The 23,936-nt window shown below is 40.5% G+C and overlaps 1 protein-coding gene across 1 annotated transcript in view; it reads left to right on the top strand.

Annotated features, from left to right (window-relative positions):
- Window positions 1–23,936, top strand: part of SYCP2L (synaptonemal complex protein 2 like) — a 108,879-nt gene that overhangs the window by 61,187 nt on the left and 23,756 nt on the right. Inside the window, exons 19-26 of the mRNA XM_040460497.1 lie at window positions 897–1,044; window positions 1,660–1,709; window positions 4,071–4,200; window positions 5,219–5,292; window positions 5,455–5,524; window positions 19,465–19,566; window positions 20,653–20,759; window positions 21,890–21,981. Coding sequence (XP_040316431.1) covers window positions 897–1,044; window positions 1,660–1,709; window positions 4,071–4,200; window positions 5,219–5,292; window positions 5,455–5,524; window positions 19,465–19,566; window positions 20,653–20,759; window positions 21,890–21,981 — 773 coding nt within the window. The remainder of the gene's footprint in view (window positions 1–896; window positions 1,045–1,659; window positions 1,710–4,070; window positions 4,201–5,218; window positions 5,293–5,454; window positions 5,525–19,464; window positions 19,567–20,652; window positions 20,760–21,889; window positions 21,982–23,936) is intronic.

Raw genomic sequence — 23,936 nt, 5'->3', positions numbered from 1 at the left:
TGGCTGAAGTCGGACGCTTAACCGACTGCGCCACCCAGGCGCCCCTAAATGAAATTTTTTTAATTGAGATCATGGGCTTTCATCAAGTTAAGTCTCCATCTGGCTTGCTTTTAGCAATGGTCCTCACTCTCTGCTGCTCAGTCTTTGAACTGGAAACACGCTAGGAAAGCTGATGAGACTATTGGAGCCTGGGTCCATTCCCCCAAAGATTCTGACTTAACTGATCTAGGGTGATGTTTAGGCCCTGGAAATTTTTAAAGCTCTCCCACCCCCAGGATTTGAGCAGGGGAGGGGCGGAGAAGGAGACACAGAATCCGAAGCAGGCTCCGGGCTCTGAGCTGTCAGCACAGAGCCCGGCCCCGGGGCTTGAACTCACGGACCATGAGATCATGACCTGAGCCGAAGTTCGATGCTTAACCAACTGAGCCACCCAGGCGCCCCAGGCTAGTCTTACTTTCAAAAATACTTTGAGGTTTAAATAGAAATTACTCCCTTGTTCGACTTTTAGGTACTCTAAATGAAATGCTTGTCATTGCAAAAAGTATTTTTATAAATTCTTCTGTCACTTGCAATAATATTTTGAAGTTAAAAGTGTTGGGATGATATTCAGGTATGTCAGCTTCTGAACAGTCACCTATGGTCTCTTCAGTTGCAACTATTTTTGATGAGAGAGGACTCCCATCCCTCACAACAGCAGTTTGGTTGAGAACTGACTGATGAAACCTGTTCTTTTTCTCCCCACTCCTTACTTCTCTGCCTTTACACTACAGGAGAGCGCAGTCTTCTAGAAGGAGTTACCGGTCTTTTGTCTGACCCTGTAGCGATATGTTTAATTGTACATAAAGGACACTGACACCCTGTGAATAGTGCTCATTTCTCATCTGTGCTTGTGAAAGTTCAATTACAGGAAACACCTCTTCTCAGAGAGTGATCAGGATTCGAGTACTGGGACCAGTGAACGATCTTGGACCAGTAACCAAAAAAGGAAATCCCTAAGACCGTATTCCGGGAGAAAAAAGACGAGAATTAGAAGTAGTGTGAGAAGTGAGTTTGGTCCGTGTCTTCTTTCAAGTCGTTTTTCAAATAAATCAGGCATTTTTCAGTTATGTGACGGAAGGAGGGAGGGTACCAAAGACAAACTGATTACGTGCCCTCCCTTCCCTGCTACGATTACATTGGAAAGGCCAACATGTACGTCCACGAAACCATATGAGAGAAGGTAGAATTGACCGATAATTAAATATGAGCTACAGATAAATGGAGTAGGAGTTCAGATAAGGATCATCTAGCATGAGCTAGAAGAAGGAGCTAGGAGAAGCTTCAAGGAAGAGGCAGGTGGATTTGAGCTAATCCTTGGGAAAGACCAGCACTCAGGTGTGCAGAAGAGGAAATATTTTAAATGAGGTAAAATTACGAGGACAAATTGACGTGAGGACAGCATCAGAGGTAGGGTCTGGAGCATAAAATTCATGTCGGGGGGGTGAGGTATCAGGAACAAGGCGGATATTAGAAAGGGATCTTAAGAGCTACACATGTGAGCACACTTCAGGATGTGGGAATCACTTCTAGTATGGGCATGTATAACTGGGAGAGAGGGAGAAATGAATTTTTGTACGTCTCATGGGCAAACTTCCCCGTTGTACACTTCTTTTCTTTTAGTTTTGCCATTTCCCCCCCCCAGCAGCGGCAGTGACCATGAGAAGGACGAAGTAAGTAAATTTGATCTGGGCTGCCATGTGCCCCTAGGGCATTAGCATGAAACAGTTCAATCTGTTTAGGGTTAAATGTCATTTATTTCTCAAAAAAAAAAAAAAAAATCTTCTTTCAGGAATAGGAGAATAACCAGTAGTTTGTTGGTACATAAATCGCTGTCAATAGAAATTGCAAGGTCTTATAAATGGTTATTTAGTGTGAATCTTGGGTAAACAGTTCAGGATCTTTCTTCACTGTTGCCAAATTTGTTGAAAGATGTTTATTACGAATGATGCTAAGATCTGGGCTATCCTGACTTCCTGTAAATATATGCTCTCTGAATTAACACTTTGAAATAAACTTCTTGGTTTAATTCTTCCCTTGGTTTTCAGGTGGCTGACCTGTTATTTCTAAAGGTTTTAATGACTTAAACATTTAAATCTTTGTAAGTGGTTGAAATGACTTCAGGCTTACATAGATATTGAATAAACCCTCAAAGTTTCTGAATTCACTTTGGTTATTCTTGTTTTAAAGTAACATAGTTAAGGGGGCACCCAGGTGGCTCAGTCGGTTAAGCGTCTGACTTCGGCTCGGGTCATGATCTCACAGCTTGTGAGTTCCAGCCCCGTGTCGAGCTCTGTGCTGACAGCTTGGAGCCTGAAGCCTGCTTCTGATTCTGTGGCTCCCTCTCTCTGCGTTCCTGCCACCCCTCTCACACTCTATCTCTCTCTCTCTCTTTCTGTCTCTCAAAAATAAACGTTAAAAAAATAACAAAATAACATAGCTAAAAATATTGGACACTGGGGCATGTGGGTGGCTCAGTCAGTGAAGCATCTGGCTTCAGCTCAGGTCATGATCTTGCAGTTCGTGAGTTTGAGCCCCGCGTCGGGCTCTGTGCTGACAGCTCGGAGCCTGGAGCCTGCCTCAGAATCTGTGTCTTCCTCTTTCTCTGCCCCTCCCCTGCTCATGCTCTGTCTCTCTCTCAAGAATAAATAAACGTTAAAAAAAAAAAAAATTGGACACTAGTGTTGTCCAGACAAATTCAAAGCCAATTTTTCCTGTTCATAGCTGAATTACTCCTCTAAATACTTGGTTTTTGTTCTTTGTAAAATGAACTATATAGGCTACACATATAGTGCCACGTATGTGAGTTTTCTAAGGGGGCGGCTTCTGGGATTCTCAGGGCATCGGCAGCACCCTGCCCACCCGTGCAGAAATATAATGTGCTTAGTACTCCCATCACAGCTAGTTATCTGTCCCCACCTGCCGCCTTCCATCCTCTGTCCTCTGTGAATCTAAGGGACTGTCCTGTTCTATACCGACGAAGATAGCTTATAGTTTAAACCTGTGAGCCAGAGTGAGGACCTAAATATTTGTTTGAATAGTTCAAACTAATAGGAGTTATCCGTTAGAAATAGGCCAAAAGAAAAATTTAAAGTACATACAGCTTTTGTTTGAAATAACCTCAAACATCAAAGCTTTGAGAATCCATACATTTAAGCTCTGCAACTGACAGGAAGTCTGTTTATTTTCCGGCAAGGGCGTTACTGAGTTTGTACAAATATTAGCATCCAAAATTCATTTCTTTGTGTTGGAGTATAAGAGGATAATTTAGGGCAGGAATCAGCAAACTTTTTCTGTGAAGGGTTAGATGTAAATATTGTTAACATTCTAGACACAGAAGATTGTAATATTTTCTGTGGTGACTATACATCTCTTCCACCGTAGCATGAAAGCAGCCATGAACAATACCTAAAGTGAATGGGCGTGTTGCGTTTCAATAAAACTTTATTTATAAGACGTGGTTCTCAAACTGTAGGGATCATCAGAATGACCAAGAAGGCTTGTTTAAATGCAGATTGCTAGGTTCCATCCCATTGTTGCTGACTGAGTAAATAATAGATGGGGCTCTGGAATTTGCATTTCTGTCAAGTTCTGGGGTGCTGCTGATGCTGTGTTCCCTACTTTGAGAACTTTGATTAGACTTATCTTTGAGTTAGAATTATGAATTGATATATGACCATGTGCTTCCAAGTCTAGGATCTTATGGTCTTAGTGTTTATTTTCAAATGGAGCAAATCCAACACTTAAAGCATTTAATTTTTTTTTATTTTTTAAGTTTGTTTATATATTTTGAGAGAGAGCGAGTGAGCAAGTGGGGAAACGGGTAAAGAGAGAAGGAGAGAGAGAGAATCCCAAGCAGGCTCCACATTGCCAGCACAGAGCCCAACACGGGGCTTGAACCCACAAACCATGAGATCATGACCCAGGTGCCCCCTTAAATTATGTTAAAAGGTATTAGAAATGTATTGGAGTTTCTAAAAACTATTTTGAGGGGTTATGAATGTTAACACTCTTAAAAAGGTACTATATTTTAGGCTAAACTTCTAATACCGCTATGGAAAGATACCTCCAACCAAAATAATTCCATACCTCCAAAAATTTCTGGAACAAAATTTCAGAGTGGTTCTGCCCTTTTAACTCCTGAAGATTCTGCCCAGAAAGCAGGTACCTGATTTTCTGTTGATTTACATAGAAAAAAACCTTATATTTTAGGAAAAATACTTAGAACTAAACAAAAAGTTGTTTTGAATATCTGTTAAAAGTACAAATACTATCTTTTCTTTAATTTCCTCATTAGCAAAAAACAGAGGATATTGTTTTAATTTTGCTTTAACATTTGAGATTAGCTTGTGTTCATCTTTAAAGAAGCACAAAAACTCAGGTGATGACTTATAACAGGGATTGGTAGACTTTTTCTGTAAAGAACCAGATAGTAAATTTTTTTTTTTTTTTTTTTTTTTTTTTTGCTTTTTGGCCCCTATAGTTTCTGTTGCAACTATTCAACTTGGCAGTTGTAGCCCCAGATGAACCACAGACAAGATGTAAACCAACGGGCATGGCTGTGTTTCCATAAAACTTTATAAAACCAGGTGGTAGACTGGATTTGACTTGAGGGGCCAGAGTTTGCCAACCTTTGTTCCGCTAGGTGTATCTTAACCTCCACTGTATTTTATGAAAAACTATTCACATCTTTTGTAAGGCTAGGGGTTTTGGTTTGTTCTGCTTGATCAATTCCACAGCTTAGCACATTGCCAAGCACATGAGAGCAGTCCGTAAGGACGTGACTGACAACCTCTTAGCTTGGCCGCCACCGGCAGGAAAGGAGTAAGGCGAAGAGAAAAAGAAAAATATACTGTTAGAGAGTAAGAGGAAATAAGGAAGTGGAACCATGAGAGGAGGAAGAAAGATCACAAACTTGAGGTAGTAGGAGCCTTGCCTGTATATTTGGGGCCAGGTGGTGGGCAGCTATGAAAGGGGCTGATTTAGTTGAGGCTCTTGATTTTATCTACAGATCTACAAACCTAATAACCATACATGCCCTGAAAGGTGCAAGTTTTTTTTGTTTGTTTGTTTTCATTTAGTACCATTTTTTGGATGGTCATATTTAATATAGAGACTGAAGTTTATTACCTGACGTTGCTTCTAAGCTTGTTTATTCCCTTGAAACTGTTCTAACATTCAGAACTTCAAAGTCCCCACCCACTGAGCGATCTGTCTTCCTTGGAGCACTCAGAAGTTGAAGAAAATGTATCTAAGGTACTATTTAATTGTTATTCAACTGGTTTTCTAGAACTAATATTATACTTGCATAATGTACTTATTCCTTCTTAAGGGATGATGTAGCACCATTTGTTATTTTAATAGACATTTATGGCCTTTTCTTTTTTCTTTTTCTTTTCTTTTTTTTTTTTTTCTGAGATGGTGGACCAAGAATCGTTGACGAAAAGTACTGGGTTCAAACATAAGCTGCAAAACTTGGAAGACAGAGGTGAGAGAGCACTAAAATCTTTGCAGAATAAAGCAAAATTAATTTGCTTTTGACAGGCTGGGCTGTTATTCTAATTGCAGCAGAGAAAAATCACTCTACAGAGTGTTGGAGAGAGCACTGTGATCTGCTTACCTGCTCAAAAAGTGTATGAAAGTCTGGGGCGCCTGGGTGGTGCAGTGGGTTAAGCGTCCGACTTCAGCCAGGTCACGATCTCGCGGTCCGTGAGTTCGAGCCCCGCGTCGGGCTCTGGGCTGATGGCTCAGAGCCTGGAGCCTGTTTCCGATTCTGTGTCTCCCTCTCTCTCTGCCCCTCCCGCGTTCATGCTCTGTCTCTCTCTGTCCCAAAAAAAATAAATAAACGTTGAAAAAAAAAATTAAAGAAAAAAAAAGTGCATGAAGGTCAAGGAGACACGGGGGCGGGGTGTGGTTTGTTCAGGACCAAGAAGTTTCAAGAAGCATATAGCTTGGGGCCAGCTACCTCTTCTCCGGCCTCAGTGGGGGCACTTTGCTAAGGATCTGGTCCAAGGGTTCTTTCCACTCTCAAGTAAGTTGGTCACTTACAGTTTATGATAAGGTTTTCAGGCAGGCCTGTTCACAGTGCTGTGAATTAGGATAGTACCTAGCCACTCTTGATGATGTTCCTGAATAGTTTGTTTTCTCTTTACATTTTAAATGAGGTATCCGGAAGATTCAAATGGCTATATATTATATGTAGCATATATTATGTGCGGTATGTCAACACAACAAACATCTGTGAATCAACATCCAGGTTAAGAAAAAGAACATTGCTGTCTCCCAATCTTGGTAGGCACCACCCCAAATCCATCCCTGCCCTTTCCCCCTTCATGGGAGCCCATTAGCCTTAATTTTGTGTTGGATTCCAGTGCTTTTCTTTTTTTTTCATTTCTACATTGTGATACATATCCTACCTTCAGAAGAGAATGTAAAATATGTGCACAGTTTAAAGAATGGTTCTAAAGCGAACATGTGTGTAACCACAACCCAGAGCGAGAACTAGAATATTGTCGCTGACCTAGCATGCTTCCACACTGGATCATGTTCTGTTACTTCCCTCCATCCCTTGAAGAGATAATAACAGTCCTGACTTTCGTGAAAAGGTTTCTGTTGCTTTTCTTTATTATTCTTTCTTGGTATGCATCCCTAAATAATATGTAGTGTAGTTTTATCTCATGTAAAATACAAACAAGTGGGGTCATACTGTGTAAATTTCATGTGGCCTGCTTCTGGTCAATATCATTTGTAAAATCTATTCATGCTGATGGGTGTGGGTGAAAGTGTATTCGTTTTACTCACAGCATAACATTCAGTTATATGAATAGAGCATATTTCATCTGTCCTAGGACGGTGGGACATTTGGATTGTTTGCAGTTTGGGTTGTTTATAAATAATGCCACCATGCAGAATTGCACACGTTTCTCCTGGTACCTATGTGTAAAATGTTCTCTAGGTATAGTTTTAGGAATAGAATTGGTAGACCACAGAGTTTATATATCTTTAACTATTGAAGATGTGCCAAACCGGTTTTCCAAACTGGTTGTAGCAATTTGCTTTCTCATCAGCTGTGTACAAGAGTTGTGTTGCTTCATGTTACCCAACCCTTGGGATTTTAAAATTTCTGTGTGTGTTTATGTATGTACACACGTTGAAGTTTTCATTTGAATATCCCCGAATAAGATTAAGCATCATCTTGTATGTTAGCCATTTGAATTTCCTCTTTTGTGTAGTGTCTAAAATGTCTTGCCCACTTGTCTAAAGGATGGTCTTTTTATATCTCTTCCTAGGAACTCTTCGTATGTTGAGGACTTGGCTATAGGTCTTGTAAATGTCTTCTTCCACTATGCGGTTTGCACCTTCTCTTTTTGTGATGCTCTCACTGTAGGTTTTTATGGCTGGTTTTTCGGATAAAGTTTTTAATTTTGATGAATTCTAATTTATTAATCTTTTCTCTATGGTTAGCACTTTTTAGTCTTGAGAAATTCTTCCCTACCAAAAAGTCAAAGATAGTCTCATACATGATTTCCTACGTTCTACATTTTTAATGGTGTACATTTCTTATCATTATAGGTGAGTGCCACACATTGTAACATACATTATCACTTTGAAGTATTTTCTATTTTTAAAATTTTTTTCTTTGACCCAAAGATTACCTGGAAATGTATTTCTTTTCTTTTCTTTTTTTAAGTTTATTTATTTTGAGACAGAGAGAGAAAGAATGTACGTGAGCAGGGGAGGGGCAAAGAGAGAGGGAGATAGAAAATCCTAAGCAGTCTCCATGTTGTCAGTGCAGAGTCTGACTCAGGCTCTAATCACAAACTGTGGGGTCATCACCTGAATTGAAATCAGGAGTCGGATGTTTTAACTGATTGAGCCACCCAGGTGCTCTGGATGTGTATTTCCTGATTCACAATGGTAGGGGATTTTCTTTTAGCTATGATTCTGTTACTCTTTTCTGGTTTGTTTGCATTGTGGCTAGAGGACACATTGTGGCTAGAGTCTGTATAACTTAATCCTTTGAAATCTTGAGATATACTTTCTGACACAGTATATGTCAACCTTTTTAAAAAGCTAACTTGTTAAGAGAGTATATTTCACAGTTACTGTAATATCTATACAAATGTACATCCATTAAGTCACTTTTCTTAACTATGTTCTTCAAATTTTATATTCTTACTAATTTTTTTCAGTCTAATTGTTCTATCAGTTGTTGAGAGTAGTACGTCAAAACCTCTCATTATGTTTGTGGACTCACCAATTTCTCTTTCTGGTTCTGTTCAATTTTGCTTTGTATAAAATATATTTAGGTTCTTATGAATATAAAATGGTGTATCCACATAATACTGAAATTTTTATTACAAAGTGACTGCCTTTATATTCAGTAATGTTTTTGTCTTGAAGTTTCTTTCTTTTGTTAAGCATTGGCATGGTATAAGTTTTTTATCCTTTTATGCATAACATATATATACTCATGTTACAGATATCCTTTGTAAGCAGCCTATAATTGGACTCCCCCAGCCCTCATATAATAGTATGTATTTTTACTGGAGTATTTAGTCCATTTACATTTAATGTAATACTCCTGTATTTGGGTTGTATCTACCAATATATTTTGTACTTTCTGTGTGACCCAAACATTTTGTTTGTTTCTCATATTATTTTGCTTGAGTGTTTCTCATTTTGCTTAAGCATTTTATGTATTTTATTCTTAATTCTATTTCTTCTTCTAATCATTTATATACTCTATTTCTTTTCATTTACTGGTTGACTTAGAAATCATAACATACATAACTTTTTAAAGTCTAATCAATAACATTATTTTCCTCCTAGATTATGTATAGGAACTTAAGACTCTTGAATCCCATTAGCCTGCCCCAACCACAACATGTGGTAGTGTCCTTTATTTTAATTTTAAACCTTAAGACATTGTTTTATGTAGTAATGTCCAGTTTTATACACCTATATATTTACCATTTTGCTTACATTTTTCCTGTGTCTTACACTTCCACATTTTTGGGGACCTCTTTCTGCCTAAAATATATCTTTTGTGAAGGTCTGCTTGTAGGAATGAATGTCTCAATTTTTGCTTGTATGAAAATGCCTCTTATTCTTGAATAAATTTTCACTGGGTAGAATACACATTGATTTGATACACTTATATATTGGAAAATGATTACATCAGAGCATTTACCATTTTCTTTTTTTTTTTTTTAATTTTTTTTTTCAACGTTTATTTATTTTTGGGACAGAGAGAGACAGAGCATGAACGGGGGAGGGGCAGAGAGAGAGGGAGACACAGAATCGGAAACAGGCTCCAGGCTCTGAGCCATCAGCCCAGAGCCCGACGCGGGGCTCGAACTCACAGACTGCGAGATCGTGACCTGGCTGAAGTTGGACGCTTAACCGACTACGCCACCCAGGCACCCCTACCATTTTCTTTTTTGTGGTGAGAACAATTAAGACCTACTCTCTTAGCAACTTTCAAGTATATAACACTAAAATCTGACCTGAAATCGCCATGCTGTATATTGCTAACTAAAATCACCATGCTGTACATTAGATCCCCGGAATTTCTTAATCTTATCATTGGAAGTTTGTACCCTTTGACCAATATCTCCCCATTTCCCTCACCTTGTAAAATGTTTAATACTCAACCTTTGTTTATATATGTTCTTATAAAATAGTAAAGTAAATGCATGTAATTTTATGTAAATAGTATTGTTATATCTCATTTCTTATTTTACTCAGCAGTTTTTAAGATATATATTCATTGCTCTAGTACTCCTGTTATGTATCTACTACACTTTGCCTATCCTCTCTCAGTAATGGATACCAATGACTTTTAATTCCATGTCATCATCAAAAGTAATGGACACCATTATGTGTATCTTCTTATGCACCCTAATGAGATTAATTGCTCTCCTGAATGGTATGATTATAAATTCCCACAAGAAGTACAAAGTGTTTCTAAATTTCTGTACCCCCACTAATAGTTGGCATTACGCAGCTTTCCAAGTTTTGTCAGTCTAATAGGGCAACCTGATATTTCATTGTTTTACATTTCCATTTCTCTGATAACTAAGCTAGATATCTCTTTATATGCTTGTGTGTCTTTAGGGTTTCTTCTTCTGTAAATTCCTTTTGATATCTCTTGCACTCTTTTTCATTGAGGTTTCTGTCTTGTCTTTTTTTAAAGTAGCTGCTTGAATATTCTAGATGTCAATCTCTTTTGCTTTATCTTTTTGTATCTTTTATCTTTTTGCAAACATCTTCCAATCTATTGTCTGCCTACTAAAATTGTGTTAAGTTTCTTTACAGGGCAGGATTGCTCAACTTTAATGTAACCCAATTATTTGGGTTTGTTTGCTTTTTTTCCCCCCCTTTGGTAATGCTTATCTGTTTCCCTAGATAACCAAGATACTCTTTTAATTTTCTTTTAATTTTAGACTTCTGTCTTACACACTGAAATCTCTTATCCAGGTGGATTTCTTAGTTTCATATGGCTTTAGTAATGATCCAGATGTTAAAATCATTTAGTGATTTTAAGTCTTTTGTGTCACCTCTAAATAATTTTTATTATTCCCCTGGTGTTAAGATGCTTTCTGTCAAATATTAAGTTCCCATATAAATGTAGGTCAATCTCTGGGAGCTCCTTAGCGTTTCATAGGTCTGTCTGGATTATCACACTAATACTATCTTTTTTTTATTACTCTAATTTCATAGCACATCTTGCTATCTAATAGGGAGAGTTGATCCTCTTGACTCTTCTTTAAGGTTGACATAGTTGTTCAAGGAAATTTTATGCTTCTATAAATTTTATTTTCCAGCTTTATTGAGATTTAATTGACAAATAATGAATAAGGTATACAATATGATATATGTATATGTTGCAAAAGGATTACCACAATAAGGTCAATACATAGGTTACTTCAAATAGTTTTTTTGTGTGTGAGAATTTTTTTAAGATATACTCTTTTAGCTACTTTCAAATATTCAATACAGTATTGCTAACTGTAGTCATCATGCTATACATTACATTCCCCAAACGTATTCATCTTATAACCTCATTTGACCATGAAGTATATACCATTTGACCAACTTCATCCATTTCCTCCCTACCCCCACTATTGGAAACCAACAATTCATCTTCTGAGGAGTTCGGTTTTTTAGATTATACATGCATCATCATATAGTGATAGAGATCATACAATACTTTCTCTATCTGGCTTACTTAGCATAGTGCCTTCAGGTCCAACCATATTGTCACAAATGCCAGGATTTCCATCTTTTAATCACTGAATGATATATCATAGTGTATATATGCCACATATTCCTTGTCCATTCATCTGCTGACGGACACTTTCATTATTTCCATGTCTTGGCTATTGTTAATAATGCTGCAGTGAACATGAGAGTGAAAGTATCTCTTAAAGATAGTGATTTGTACCTTGTTGTGATACCTCCAGTTTTGTTCTTCTTTCTCATGATTGCTTTGGCTTTGCAGTCTTGCGTGGTTCCATATCAACTTTAGGATCATTTGTTCTGAGATGTGTGAACAATGCTGTTGCCGTGTGGATAGGGATTACACTGAATCTATAGGTTGCTTTGGGTAGTATGGACATTTTAACAAATATTAATTCTTCCAGTCCATGAACATGGCATATCTTGGCATTTATATTGTCTTTAATTTCTTCCATCAATGTCTTACAGTTCTCAGTGTACAGGTGTTTCACCTCCTTGGTTACGTTTGTTTTACTAGGTAAGTTCTTTGTGGTATAATTATAGATGGGATTGATTTATTAATTTCTCTTCTACTTTATGAGTGTATAATAAATGCAGAAGATTTGCATATATTCCGTCTCTGGAAACTGTGCTAAATCTAGTCATTCTGAGCATATTTGGTAGAGGTTTTGTTGGGTTTTCTATATCCCTAGTATCTTTGATGCCATCTGTGAGTAGAGTTTTATTCCTTACCAGTATGGATGCTTTTATTTCTTTTCCTTGTCAGTTGTGACTGCTAGGGCTTCCAGTGCGGGGTTGAATGAAAGTGGTAGGAGTAGACATCCATGTCTTATTCCTGATCTTAGAGAAAAAGTGTTCACTTTTTCACCATTGAGTGTGATGTTAACAGTGGGTTTTTCATGACCGGCCTTTGTGATGTGAGGTATGTTCCTCCAAACTAACTTTGTTGAGACTTTTTAACATGAATGGATGTTGTATTTTGTCAAATGCTTTTTCTGCACCTGTTGAGATGACCATATGGTTTTGATCCTTCCTCTTGTGAATGTTACGTATCCTGTTGGTTTGCAGATATTGAACTGTTGCATCCCCGGAATAAATCGTGCTTGATCATGACGACCATTTTAATGAGTTGGTAAATGCAGTTTGGTAATATGATGTTAAGGAGTTTTGCATCTATGTTCATCAAGTACACTGGCCTATAATTTTCTTGTGGCCTCTTTTTCTGATTTTGATATTATAGTAGCACTGGCCTCATAAAATGAATTTGGAAATGTGCTCTCCTCTTCTGTTTTGGGGGAAGTGTTTGAGAGGAGGATTTATATTCTTTCCTTTTCCAAATGTTTGTTTATTTTGAGAGAGAGGGAGAGACCGCAAGCAAGAGAGGAGCAGAGAGAGAGAGAGAGGCAGAGAGAGAATCCCAGGGAGTCTTCCTGCTCAGCTTGGAGTCCAATATGGAGCTCAGTCTCACAATAGTGAGATCATGACCGGAGCTGAAATCAAGAGTCCGGTGCTTAACCTACTGAGCCACCCAGGCACCTCAAGGATTAATATTCTTTGATAGAGTTTACCAGTAAAGTCATGTGGTCATAAAGTTTAGCTTGTTGGGAAGTTTTGGGCTACTTATTTATCTCCTTACTTGTAATCAATCTCTTCAGATTTTCTCTCTTCCTTACTCAATTTTTGCTAAATTTTATATTTCTGGGCATTACCCATCTCCTGGTTTGCCCAATTTGTTTTCATAGAACTTTTTATAGTATTCCTTTATAATTTGTTTTAATCTCTGTGGTATCAGTAGGGTTTTTTTTTTCATATTTTTCAAGTTTTGCTTGATAAACTTGCTCACAGTTTATCAATTTGTTTGTCTTTTCAAGGAACCAATTCTAGGTTTCAATGAGCTTTTAAATTTTGCTTGTACTTCATTTATATTTGCTCTAATCTTCCTTTTCTGTTTACTTTGGTCTTTATTTTTTCTAGTTTCTTTAGGTGTAATCTTTCACTCTTTATTTGAGATTTTTGTTGTTTTTTTTAGGTAGATCTATGTCACTATAAACTTCCCCTTTAGAACTGCTTTTGCTGCAATGCAAAAATTTTAGATCCTTGTGTTTTCATTTTTATTTGTCGCCAAGCATTATTTGAATTTTTCTTTGATTTCTATATGGAGCCATTGGTTGTTTAATAGCATGTTATTAGCTTCTATGTGTTTGTTTTTTCTATTTTTCCTTATTTGATGTAATTGATTTCTAGTTTTATACCATTATAGTTGGAAATGACATTTGATATGATTTTCATTTTATTTTTTAATCAAATGTTTAATAGAACTTTTTTATTTTAAATTCCTGTATAGTTAACATACAGTGTTATGTTAGTTTCACATGTACAATATAGTGATTCAGCACTTCCATACATTACCCAGTGCTCATCGTGACAAGTGCACCATCACCCATTTCATGCATCCCCATACCCACCTCCCCTCTGGCCACCGTGTTTGTTCTCTATAGTTAAGAGTAGATTTCTTCATTTGGCCTTCTCTCTCTCTCTCTCTCTCTCTCTCTTTTTTTTTTTTTTTTTTTTGCATGTACCCCTTTCAAATTAGTGTTTCTGTATTTTTTCACAAATACCCAGTAGTGTAGTTACTGGATTGTAGGGTAGCTCTATTTTTAAGTATTATTATTTTATTTTAGAGAGTGTGTGCAATCAGGGGAGAGGGGCAGAGGGAAAGAGAGATAGAATCCCAAGCAGGTTTCATGCTCAGTGCAGAACCTGATGTGGGGCTCAATCCCACGACCCTGGGATCATGACATGAGCCGAAATCAAGAGTCGGGCACTCAACTGACTTAACCACCCAGGCCTCCCTTTTATTTATGTGTATATGTACGTATGTATGTATTTATAACTTTTGGGGGAACCTCCATACTGTTTTCCATAGTGGCGGCACCAATTTATGTTCCCACCAACAGTGCAAGAGGGTTCCTTTTTCTCCATATCTTCACCAACACTTGTTTCTTGTGTTATTGATTTCAGCGATTCTGACAGGTGTTAGGTGATACCTCATTGTAGTTTCAGTTTGCATTTCTCTGATGAGTGATGTTGAGAATCTTTCATGCGTGTGTTGGCCATCTGTATTTCTTCAGAGAAATATCTGTTCATTTCTTTGGCCTATTTAAAAAACAATTTTTTTTTTTTTTTTTTAGTCTTCTACATATAAGGTTTTTATTGCTACCATAACAAGTTACCGCAAACTTAAAACCACTCAGATCAAATACATGCTTGGAACCATACAGATCTATTATCTTACAGTTCTGTAGATCAGGAGGGTGGGGGCTGCTTTGGGTTCTCTGCTCTGGGTTTCCCAAGGCCGAACAAGGTGCCAGAGGATGAGGTTCTGGAGGAAAATCCACTTGAAAACTCATTCAGGTTGTTGGCTGAATTCAGTTCCACATAGCTGGAGGATTTGGTCTTCTGTTTCCTTGCTGGCTGAGTGTCGGGAGTCCTTCTCAGCTCATTTCTTCTGCCCATTTTTAATTGGATTATATGTTTTGGGGGGTGTTGAGTTTTATAACTTCTTTATATATTTTATTTTTTATTTTTTAATTTAAATCCAAATTAGCTAACATATAGTGTAATAATGATTTCAGGAGTAGAATTTAGTGATTCATCACTTACATATAACACCCAGTGTTCATCCCCACAAGTGCCCTCCTTAATGCCCATCATCCATTTAACCCATCCCCCGACCCCTCCAGCAACGCTCGGTTTGTTCTATTTAAGAGTCTCTTATGGTTTGTCTCCCTCTGTTTTTATCTTATTTTTGCTTCCCTTCCCCTATGTTCATCTGCTGTGTTTCTTAAATGCCACATATAATATACACACACCTCGTACCTTCCTTATCCATTTGTCTATTGATGGATACTTAGGTTGCTTTCATTTCTTGGCTGTTGTAAATAATGCTGCAATAAACGTAGGGGTACATAGATCTCTTCCAGTTTATTTTCTTTGGGTAAATGCCCCTCAGTAATGGAATTATTGGATCCTATGGTATTTCTATTTTTAATGTTTTGAGGAACCTCCATACTGGTTCCACAGTGGCTGTACCAGTTTACATTCTCACCAACAGTGCATGAGGATTCCTTTTTGTCCATCTCCTTGTTGACACTTGTTTCTTGTTTCCCTGATTTCAGCCAATCTAACAGGTGTGGTGATAGTTCATTGTGGTTTTGATTTGCATGTCCCTGATGATGACTGATGTTGAGCATCTTTTCATGTGTCTGTTGGCCATCTGGATGTCTTCTTTGGAAAAATGTGTATTCAGATCCTCTGCCCATTTTTTAAATCGGTCTATTTACATTTAGCCATTGATAGGTAAGGAATTCCTAATGTCATCTTATTGTTCTCTGGCTGCTTTGTAGTTCCTTTGTTAATCTCTTCCTCTCTTTTGTGAATTGGTGATGCTTGTATATTCCCTTTTGTATAGGTTTTGCTTTGTCATTACTATGAGGCTTACATATAAGGTCTTAGATATCTAATAGTCTGTTTCAAGCTGGTAACAACTTAAGTTTTATTCCATACAAATTCCCCCAAATTTTATGTTTTTGTCGTCACAATTTATCTCTGTTCCTATTGGGCACACATTACATTATGGGTATAGTTATTTCTGATATTTTCATTCTTTGTACTAGAGTTAAGTGATTAACATACCACCATATTACAATATTCTGATATTGACTATATACATACTTGAAAATGTGACATATTTTCACATGTTCTCACGTTACTAATTAGTATCCTTTCATTTTTGTCTTGATGAACTACTTTCAGCATTCCTTGTAAGGCAGATCTTGTGGTGATAAGCTGCCTTAGCTTTTAATTGTCTGGGAGCGTCTTTATCTCTCTTTCCATTTTCTGAAGGACAACTTTTCTAGGTCAAGTATTCATGGTTGGCCTTTTTTTTTCTTTCAGCACTTTATACATAGCATTCCATTTTTCTTGGCCTGCAAATTATCTGATGAGAAATCTGCTGATAGATAATATAAAATAATTATACCTGTAATACCCAAACTGCTCAATATAAACAGAGGTAAACATTATGGATGTTCTCCTTTTTTTTAACTTTATTTATTTTGAGAGAGAGTGCATGTGAGCAGGGGAGGGGCAGAGAGAGAGGGAGCAGGAGAATCCCAAGCAGGCTGTCTGTTGTGAGCACAAAGCCTCCTAATGGTGGGGCTCAATCCCATGACCCTGGGAGCATGGCCTGAGCTGAAATCAACAGCTGGATGCTTACCCAACTGAGCTACCCAGGTGCCCCAGTTTGTTCTCTATAGTTAAGAGTCTGTTTCTTAGTTTGTCTCTCTTTCTTTTTTTTTCTTTACTCCTTTGTTTCTTAAATTCCACATATGAATGAAATCATATGAAATTTGTCTTTCTCTGCCTGGTTTATTTTGCTTAGCATTGTATTCTCTAACTCCATCCATGTCATTGCAAAAGGCGAGATTTCATTCTTTTTTATGGCTGATCTTTTTTATGGCTAATATTCCATTGTGTGTGTGTGTGTGTGTGTGTGTGTGTGTGTGTGTGTGTATACACCATCTCTTCGTTAGCCATTCATCAATTGATGGGCACTTGGGTTGATTCCGTAATTTGACTATAAACATAAGGGTGCATGTATCCCTTTGAATTAGTGTTTTTGTATTTTGGTGGTAAATACCCAATAGTGCTATCACGGGATCATCAGGTAGTTCTGTTTTTAACTTTTTGAAGAACTCCCGTACTGTTGTCCACAGGGGCTGCACCAGTTTGCCTTCCCACCCACAGTGCAAGAGGGTTCCTTTTTCTCTACATCCTCAGGCGTTGTAAGTAGAGGGCCATCCCGGCAGGATAGTTGAAACCGAAGTGGGTGCAGACTGGGGTGTCCTGGGTGCCTCCACGCGGAAGGTACTCTGTTGGGGCAGCCGGAGCCGAAGCAGGCAAGGGCCCCGAGGTGGAGGGAGGTGCCCCGGCAAGTTGTCTGGAGGTGAAGTGGTTCAGGCCTGGAGTGTTCCAGGGCGTTTTGCGTCTTGGTGAGACCGCCAGAGCTGTAGTGACTGCTGATCAGGGGTGTCTGCTGTGTGCTCCACTGGCACCCCCTTGATGGGAGGGCTGGGGCCGCGGCTGGTGTGGAGGTAGGTCAGCTCTGGCAGCCCAACCCTGCTTCCATCTGTGCTATCAAGGTAGAAGGGGAATGTAAACCATGGCGCTCACCAGCCCCTCTGATCCAGAGTGAGTTCCAGCAGCCCCGTCCCCCCTCGTTTGGCAGGTTCCTAAGGCTAGATCTTTTATATTCTAGTTGCCCTTTTAAACCACAGCTTTTATTCTGTGCCCCGGAGCAGACAAATCTGTTCCCCTTCCCTTAGTACTTTCCCTCCCCACTGCAGAGGGGAGTCCCTTCATTGCTGTGTCTCCCTTTCTCTTGCTGTGCAAAAGCTGTTTAGTCAGCCCACCATTCTTTAGAAGGAATTGTTCTGAAAATGTGTGTGTGTCTATGAAGGAGGGAGTTCCGGGTCTCCCTCCGTTGCCGTCTTAGGAACTCCTAAGGTATCTTACATCTTTTTGTTTTTTGTTTTTTGTAGGAACTTAGATTTTTTTGGCATTCGCTTATTTACGCATTCAATGAACATCTCCTGAGTGTCTACTACAGACCAGGCACTTTGCTAAGTGTTATTCTGATGGGGGGGGGGGGGGGGGGAAAAAAAACATGCCCGCTTTCAGTGGAGCTTACCTTCCAGTGTGTGTGTGTGTGTGTGTGTGTGTGTTGGGAGGAGGGGCGGGGAGGGCAGATAATATACAAGAAAAGTAAAACACGCACTGTGTTACGTTGTGATAGAGGCTAGGAAAAACATGGAAAGAGATTTCAAAGCTGGGGGGGTTGTACTGAAACTTTACGTCGGTCGCCCAGAGGAAAGCTCAGGGCAGATCCGTGAGGAAAAGGATTCAAGTCCGAGGAGCAGCAAGAACCAAAGACCTTGAGATGAGAACATGCGTGGGGTGTCTGAGGCCCCCCTCCCCACCCCAGGGAGACCACGAATAGAAGCAGAGCACGGAAAGAGAAACTCGTGTCTTTGCTTCTCCCCTACAGCACCATATCGTACAGCTCGTTACACACAGTATTTATTGAGTAATGAATTTGGATTTTTCCACTTCAGAGGGGAAAAAGAGCAGTGGGGAGAAGGGGCAAAGCCACATGACTTCACAGCTAAGCGGGGCTAAGTGCACGGTGGGGAAGAAAGCGCTTGGGGTGGGAAGAATAGAATAGAGTGGGTTTCGAGGTGGAGTGGTTGACCAAGCAGTTGGAAACACAAGTTTGCTGCTTCGTGGAGCTCAGGCAGGAGAGAGATTTGGGAGGCAATACCGTTGGAGGCACGAGACTGATGAGGTCCTCCGGGGAGGATGGCCTTGGACCAGGGTCATGGTGTGGGAATGTAGAAAGAGGGATGGGTTCGTTCTGTATGCAGGACCTCGATGATGGAGGAGACGTGGATGGTAAGGAAACACAGGAGTTGAGCCTGATTCGAGGGTTCTGTTGACAGGGGTGGTGCCACTGCTAAGACTGGGAGGGCGCAGATGGGGCAAGGACATGTGTGGGATGAAAGCGGACATCAGATAGAAAATACCGAGTAATTGCCAAATTGAAAAGAGGATCTATATTTACATCTCAGAAGCTGAAGGTCTCAGAGTCACGGCAGCTAGTGAGCAGCCAAGATGACCTCCTCTAGGAGGCGACACTCAGCGCAGCAGTAAAGCTCCAGCGTCGCCAGCAGGTGGCGCGCTCCGCAGGGCCATCTGATGAGCTTCTGAAGGCCCATCTGCTCAGATTACCTTGCTACCTCCCAGTTCAGCCTGAGCCCTGGCAGCGCTTTTGATGCTAACCACTGCTGCTTTTCATTTGGATCAGCCTGTCCCTTGCTAAGCGGGCCGTTCCTAAATGTTACAGGGCTCGTCGAAGGGGTGCCTGTTCCCATGTGTCCTCTTTCTGGCATCAGTACGCGTCATGCTTTGATGCTGGTGCTGTCACCGGTAAGTAATGAGTCACAGGGAACAAGTGTCGCTGGCTGCTCACCAAGGTTGGGTATTAACTGGTAAGAAGAGGACGAGATAAAATTTGGGACAGAAGGAACGGGTGTGCCATCGTTAATGTGCTGTGCTTGCTTTTAGACCTATCAGGAGGCAGTTTCGCTAAGTCCAAACAATCAAAACTGGAAGAAGGCGATGCTCCGGAATCCCCCTCCTCGGTGACGGAAGAAACGGGCTTAGCAGGTGACATTATGTGCCCGGCCAGCCATTCAAGCAAGAATGGGACAGATTTGTGAGCACTGAATGCTCCTGCACGCACTCCAAGGGGGTTACAGTTTGAAGATCACAGTGGCTTTTGCCTTTCAAAGACAAGCATTTTGTCCTTTCAAAGCATTTTGAAGCATTTTGTCCTTTCAAAGACAAGTAAATTGTTGCACAAATTAGAGATCAAAGCAAGTACTTCTAGCATGTTCTAGTCCTTCTAGCAGGTTGATGTCTGCCTCTTTACTCTTCTTGATGGCAGTTTTCAGGGCCTAAAGCTCCTAAAATTATGGGTCTCTGCTTTAGTTGGTAGCTATTAGCTCGGTTTTTGTGTTAGAGATATCCACTCTACCCCAGTGAAGGATGGCCTTCTGCGTAAGTGAGGCCACCATATTTCAAAACGAAAGGCTCCAAGAGAGCAAACTGGGAAGCCCAGAGATACTAGAGTTTGGTGGTTAAGTGCCTCTGGTCTTCCCACTTTGCTCTCTTGGAGCCTTTTGTTTTGGGTTCCAATCCTGGCACTGTTGGTGGGAGCTTGCACAAGTTACTGGATCCCTCTGTTCAATATGGGGAACAACGGAGCCCATTTGACATGGCTTTTGTGAGGCTGAAATGAGCTACAACCTGCCAGTCCCTTAATAGTGCCGGAGCCCTTGCGAGCCCTCCTAAAACTTGGGGCGCCCAGAAGCCATCATGCCAGTGTTGCCCCATAGAAATGTCCCACCCATCACATCCTCTTTAAAACCTCTTACAACACCTCTCTCTGCCTGCTGCTTAGGCAGAGTTGCTCTGATTTAAAATTCTGGGAGAGTTTGGAGGAGGTGAGCACTTGAGTGAGGTTCGGTGGGAAGCGGCATGAAGTGCTCACGACGAGGACTCTCAGATCAAGCTGGCCTTGTCGGCTAGAGTCGGCCAGGCCCCCGTGGGACTTCTGCGGCTCGTATCTGTGCTTCTTAGCTGCCTGTCCACCTCTGAGCAGCTGATAGACTGAGCACATCTACCTCGAGCTTCTGAAGGCCCATCTGCTCAGATGTTCGTTTTACCCGATGTTCTCTCTTTATTGTTCAGAAGTCATTTCCACTCCATCCCCAGCAGTTGCGCCGGAGAACTCAGAAGGTTCTGCTATTATCGCAACCCTCGAAACCTTCACTAGAGACCTGAGAAGAAAAATTGAGGTAATTTTCCACTAAAAATGAAAAGCTAGCTTGTTACGAGTTTAACAAGTTCCTGTTATCCATCAGTACCGTTGATATCCTTTATGTGTGAGGGTTCTCTGCACTCTTTTGGGGAGGTACATTTGCCTTAGCCATGGTCACTGATTTCAGTGCCTTTGTGAATTATGGCTTGTATTTATGAGACTGCTATTACCTGTGCATTTGCTACGGTGGGACCAGATGCACGTCTATGGAAATCAGACTCATGGTTTGGTTTCATTGGTAGTGTTCTCAGACAACGGAACTACCAGAAGCAATGATTCGGTTATAATGATAGACGGGAGGAGAGGGGAGCGGGGGACCATCTGGATGAGAGAGGCGTCTGGGATAAGGGCGGAGGTGGGCTTTGGGTAGATGGTCAGCTGAGTGGTGGCGTATCTTTGAGCGATGCGCACGTAGGCCATCCTGTAATCTTGTCTGCAGGATGAACTCTGGAAGAATTTCAGTTCCCTCCTTTGATGTCCTATTGTTTCTAAGTCCCTAAAGAGTTATTTCTTTGCACATTTGGGAAGAATCTCTTACCCTGACATACATTCATTTAACTAACATGGGAAGCCCCCCACAGTCTTATATTTTCTTCGATACCAATGTAAGCTCACTTATAATGGCAATTTGTTCATAATATTCAATATACGTTGTGACAGGGAGACTATAGGTTTTCCTATTTTAGCTTATTGGTTTTTTTTTTAATTTTTTTTTCAATATTTATTTATTTTTGGGACAGAGAGAGATAGAGCATGAATGGGGGAGGGGCAGAGAGAGAGGGAGACACAGAATCGGAAGCAGGCTCCAGGCTCTGAGCCATCAGCCCAGAGCCTGACGCGGGGCTCGAACTCATGGACCGCGAGATCGTGACTTGGCTGAAGTCGGACGCTTAACCGACTGCGCCACCCAGGCACCCCTAGCTTATTGTTCTTTATTGGCACTGAACCTGAGGTAATGCATAGACCGCGTGTAGCACAGTGTCTCATCACAATCGTTTAGCAGTAACGTTTGCTATGCAACGTCTTTTCCACGCAACACCTGAACTGAATTTATGTAGTTATGGTTAACTCAAATGTGATCATTTTGCTGTTGTTGTTATGGTTTAGCTTAGGTACAAAGGGAGTCCGCTTGATTCAAAAAATGCCAAGCAAGCACCAGATTGCTTAATCCAACTTTTAAACCAGATACACCAATGCAGGTAAGTGTTGGGCTTCAGAACAAGTTTGTGAAAGTGGGATCGCTCACAAGCTTTTGTGTCATGACCACTGTGCTGGGGTCACGAGGAGCCGAAGCTTGAGCGGATGTGTGAGGTTTGCTCCCTCACCTAACCTTCCTAGGTTTCTCCTTCCTCCTTCATAACATGATGGGTTAAAGCCTTCTTGAAGCCTCTTCATGGTCTCCCATTGTATGATCCTAAAACACTCTTTTCAAAAAATTTATAATTCGGTTGTGAAGACAGAGGAAGCATGGACATCTATGTAAAAATGCTGGATAGGCGCTATGTGTTAAATACATGCAGTGGTGGGGCGCCTGGGTGGCGCAGTCGGTTAAGCGTCCGACTTCAGCCAGGTCACGATCTCACGGTCCGTGAGTTCGAGCCCCGCGTCGGGCTCTGGGCTGATGGCTCAGAGCCTGGACCCTGTTTCTGATTCTGTGTCTCCCTCTCTCTCTGCCCCTCCCCCGTTCATGCTCTGTCTCTCTCTGTCCCCCAAAAATAAATAAACGTTAAAAAAAAATTTAAAAAAAAATACATGCAGTGGAATATTATTCAGCCCTAAGGGATGAAATTCTGACACGTGCTACAATATGGATGAACCTCGAGGACATTATGCTCAGTGAAATAAGCTGGATCCAAAAGCACCAGTCTTACACAATTTCACTTGTAGGAGGTACCTAAAAGAGGCAAATTCATAGAGAAGGGAAGCAGAGTAGAGATTACCAGAGGGTGAGGGAGTGGGGAACGAATTGTTGTTTAATCAGAACGGAGTTTCTGTTGGGATGAGGGAAAAGTTCTAGAGACGGATGGTGGTGACAGTTGCACAACGTTATGAATGCACTTACTGCCACTGAATTAGAAATGGTTAAAACGGTAAATTTTATGTTACATATATGGCCACAATAAAAAGTGCTGTGCACTCATGCATACACACACACACACACACACACACACACACATACACACGCACACGCACACGTGTACAAACATATCTTGATGACCATAGAGCAAGAACGACAAAGGCGTAAGATTTCAGAGAGATGTGAAGATTAGGAAAGGTGAGTGGAGATGGGATTCTGTAGTGATTAGAGTTAATCCAGAGCCATTACAACGGAAGTGCTTCTGTAGTGAGGTTTTGGAAACAAAGGTTTGAATGGTATAAGGAAGGTATGTATAGAGATCGTTCCTTGTTGAAGAGAACGACCTGTGAACGAAGGAGAGGAAGAAAACAATGGCGGGTTGGTTTGCTTAACTGAAGGAGGATGTTTCTTAGGGCAGAAAATGTAATGTGACTAGAAATTTATGATGTTTTTCAAACTTGCTTACATGCAATGTCATTTGGTTCTCAAAACAAGCCCATGAAGGACTTTGGACTTCTAGAACTCCCATTGTCTTTTAGGGGTTATATATGCATGCATTTTTCATTCGGCAAATGCACGCTGAGTGGCACCAGGTGCCAGGTCCCATGCTAAGTGCAGGAGAGCAGGGACGACAAGCTTTGGGAGCTTCTTTACTTCATAGAACTTCCAGCCTAATGGAGAAGACAGACCATAAACAAGGGAAAAAAGCAGTTTATGGGGTCGTTAGAAGAGCAACTGTTGGAAACTTTAGAACTAACATGTAGAGGAGAAGCGAGTCTATTAGCCAATTTCAGCCTTCAGGACCAGCTTAAGGCAAGAGAAAGGGGAGAAAATGGAAGGTAAGAAGCGATGGGGAGCCATGATTGGTGGTCTAGTAGCTTCCAGGACAGCTCTGGCCTCCATGTCCTTTTCCCTGGAGTTATCTCTTCTTTGCTCTGTAATACCAGCTTTCTCCAGTCTTCTGTTGAAAGGCTAAATCAAAGTTTGCAGAACTAAGGGATGAGGATGGTTAGTGAGGGAAGAGGAGATGGGTGTTCTTTTTTTTTTTTTTTAAGTTTATTTATTTTGAGCGCAGGG

Source organism: Herpailurus yagouaroundi, unplaced genomic scaffold (genome assembly GCF_014898765.1).
Source record: "Herpailurus yagouaroundi ecotype Mexico unplaced genomic scaffold, PumYag 250, whole genome shotgun sequence".
Lineage (NCBI taxonomy): Eukaryota > Metazoa > Chordata > Mammalia > Carnivora > Felidae > Herpailurus > Herpailurus yagouaroundi.
Note: the sequence above shows the minus strand (reverse complement) of the source record. Positions and strands in the feature narration are given on the sequence as shown.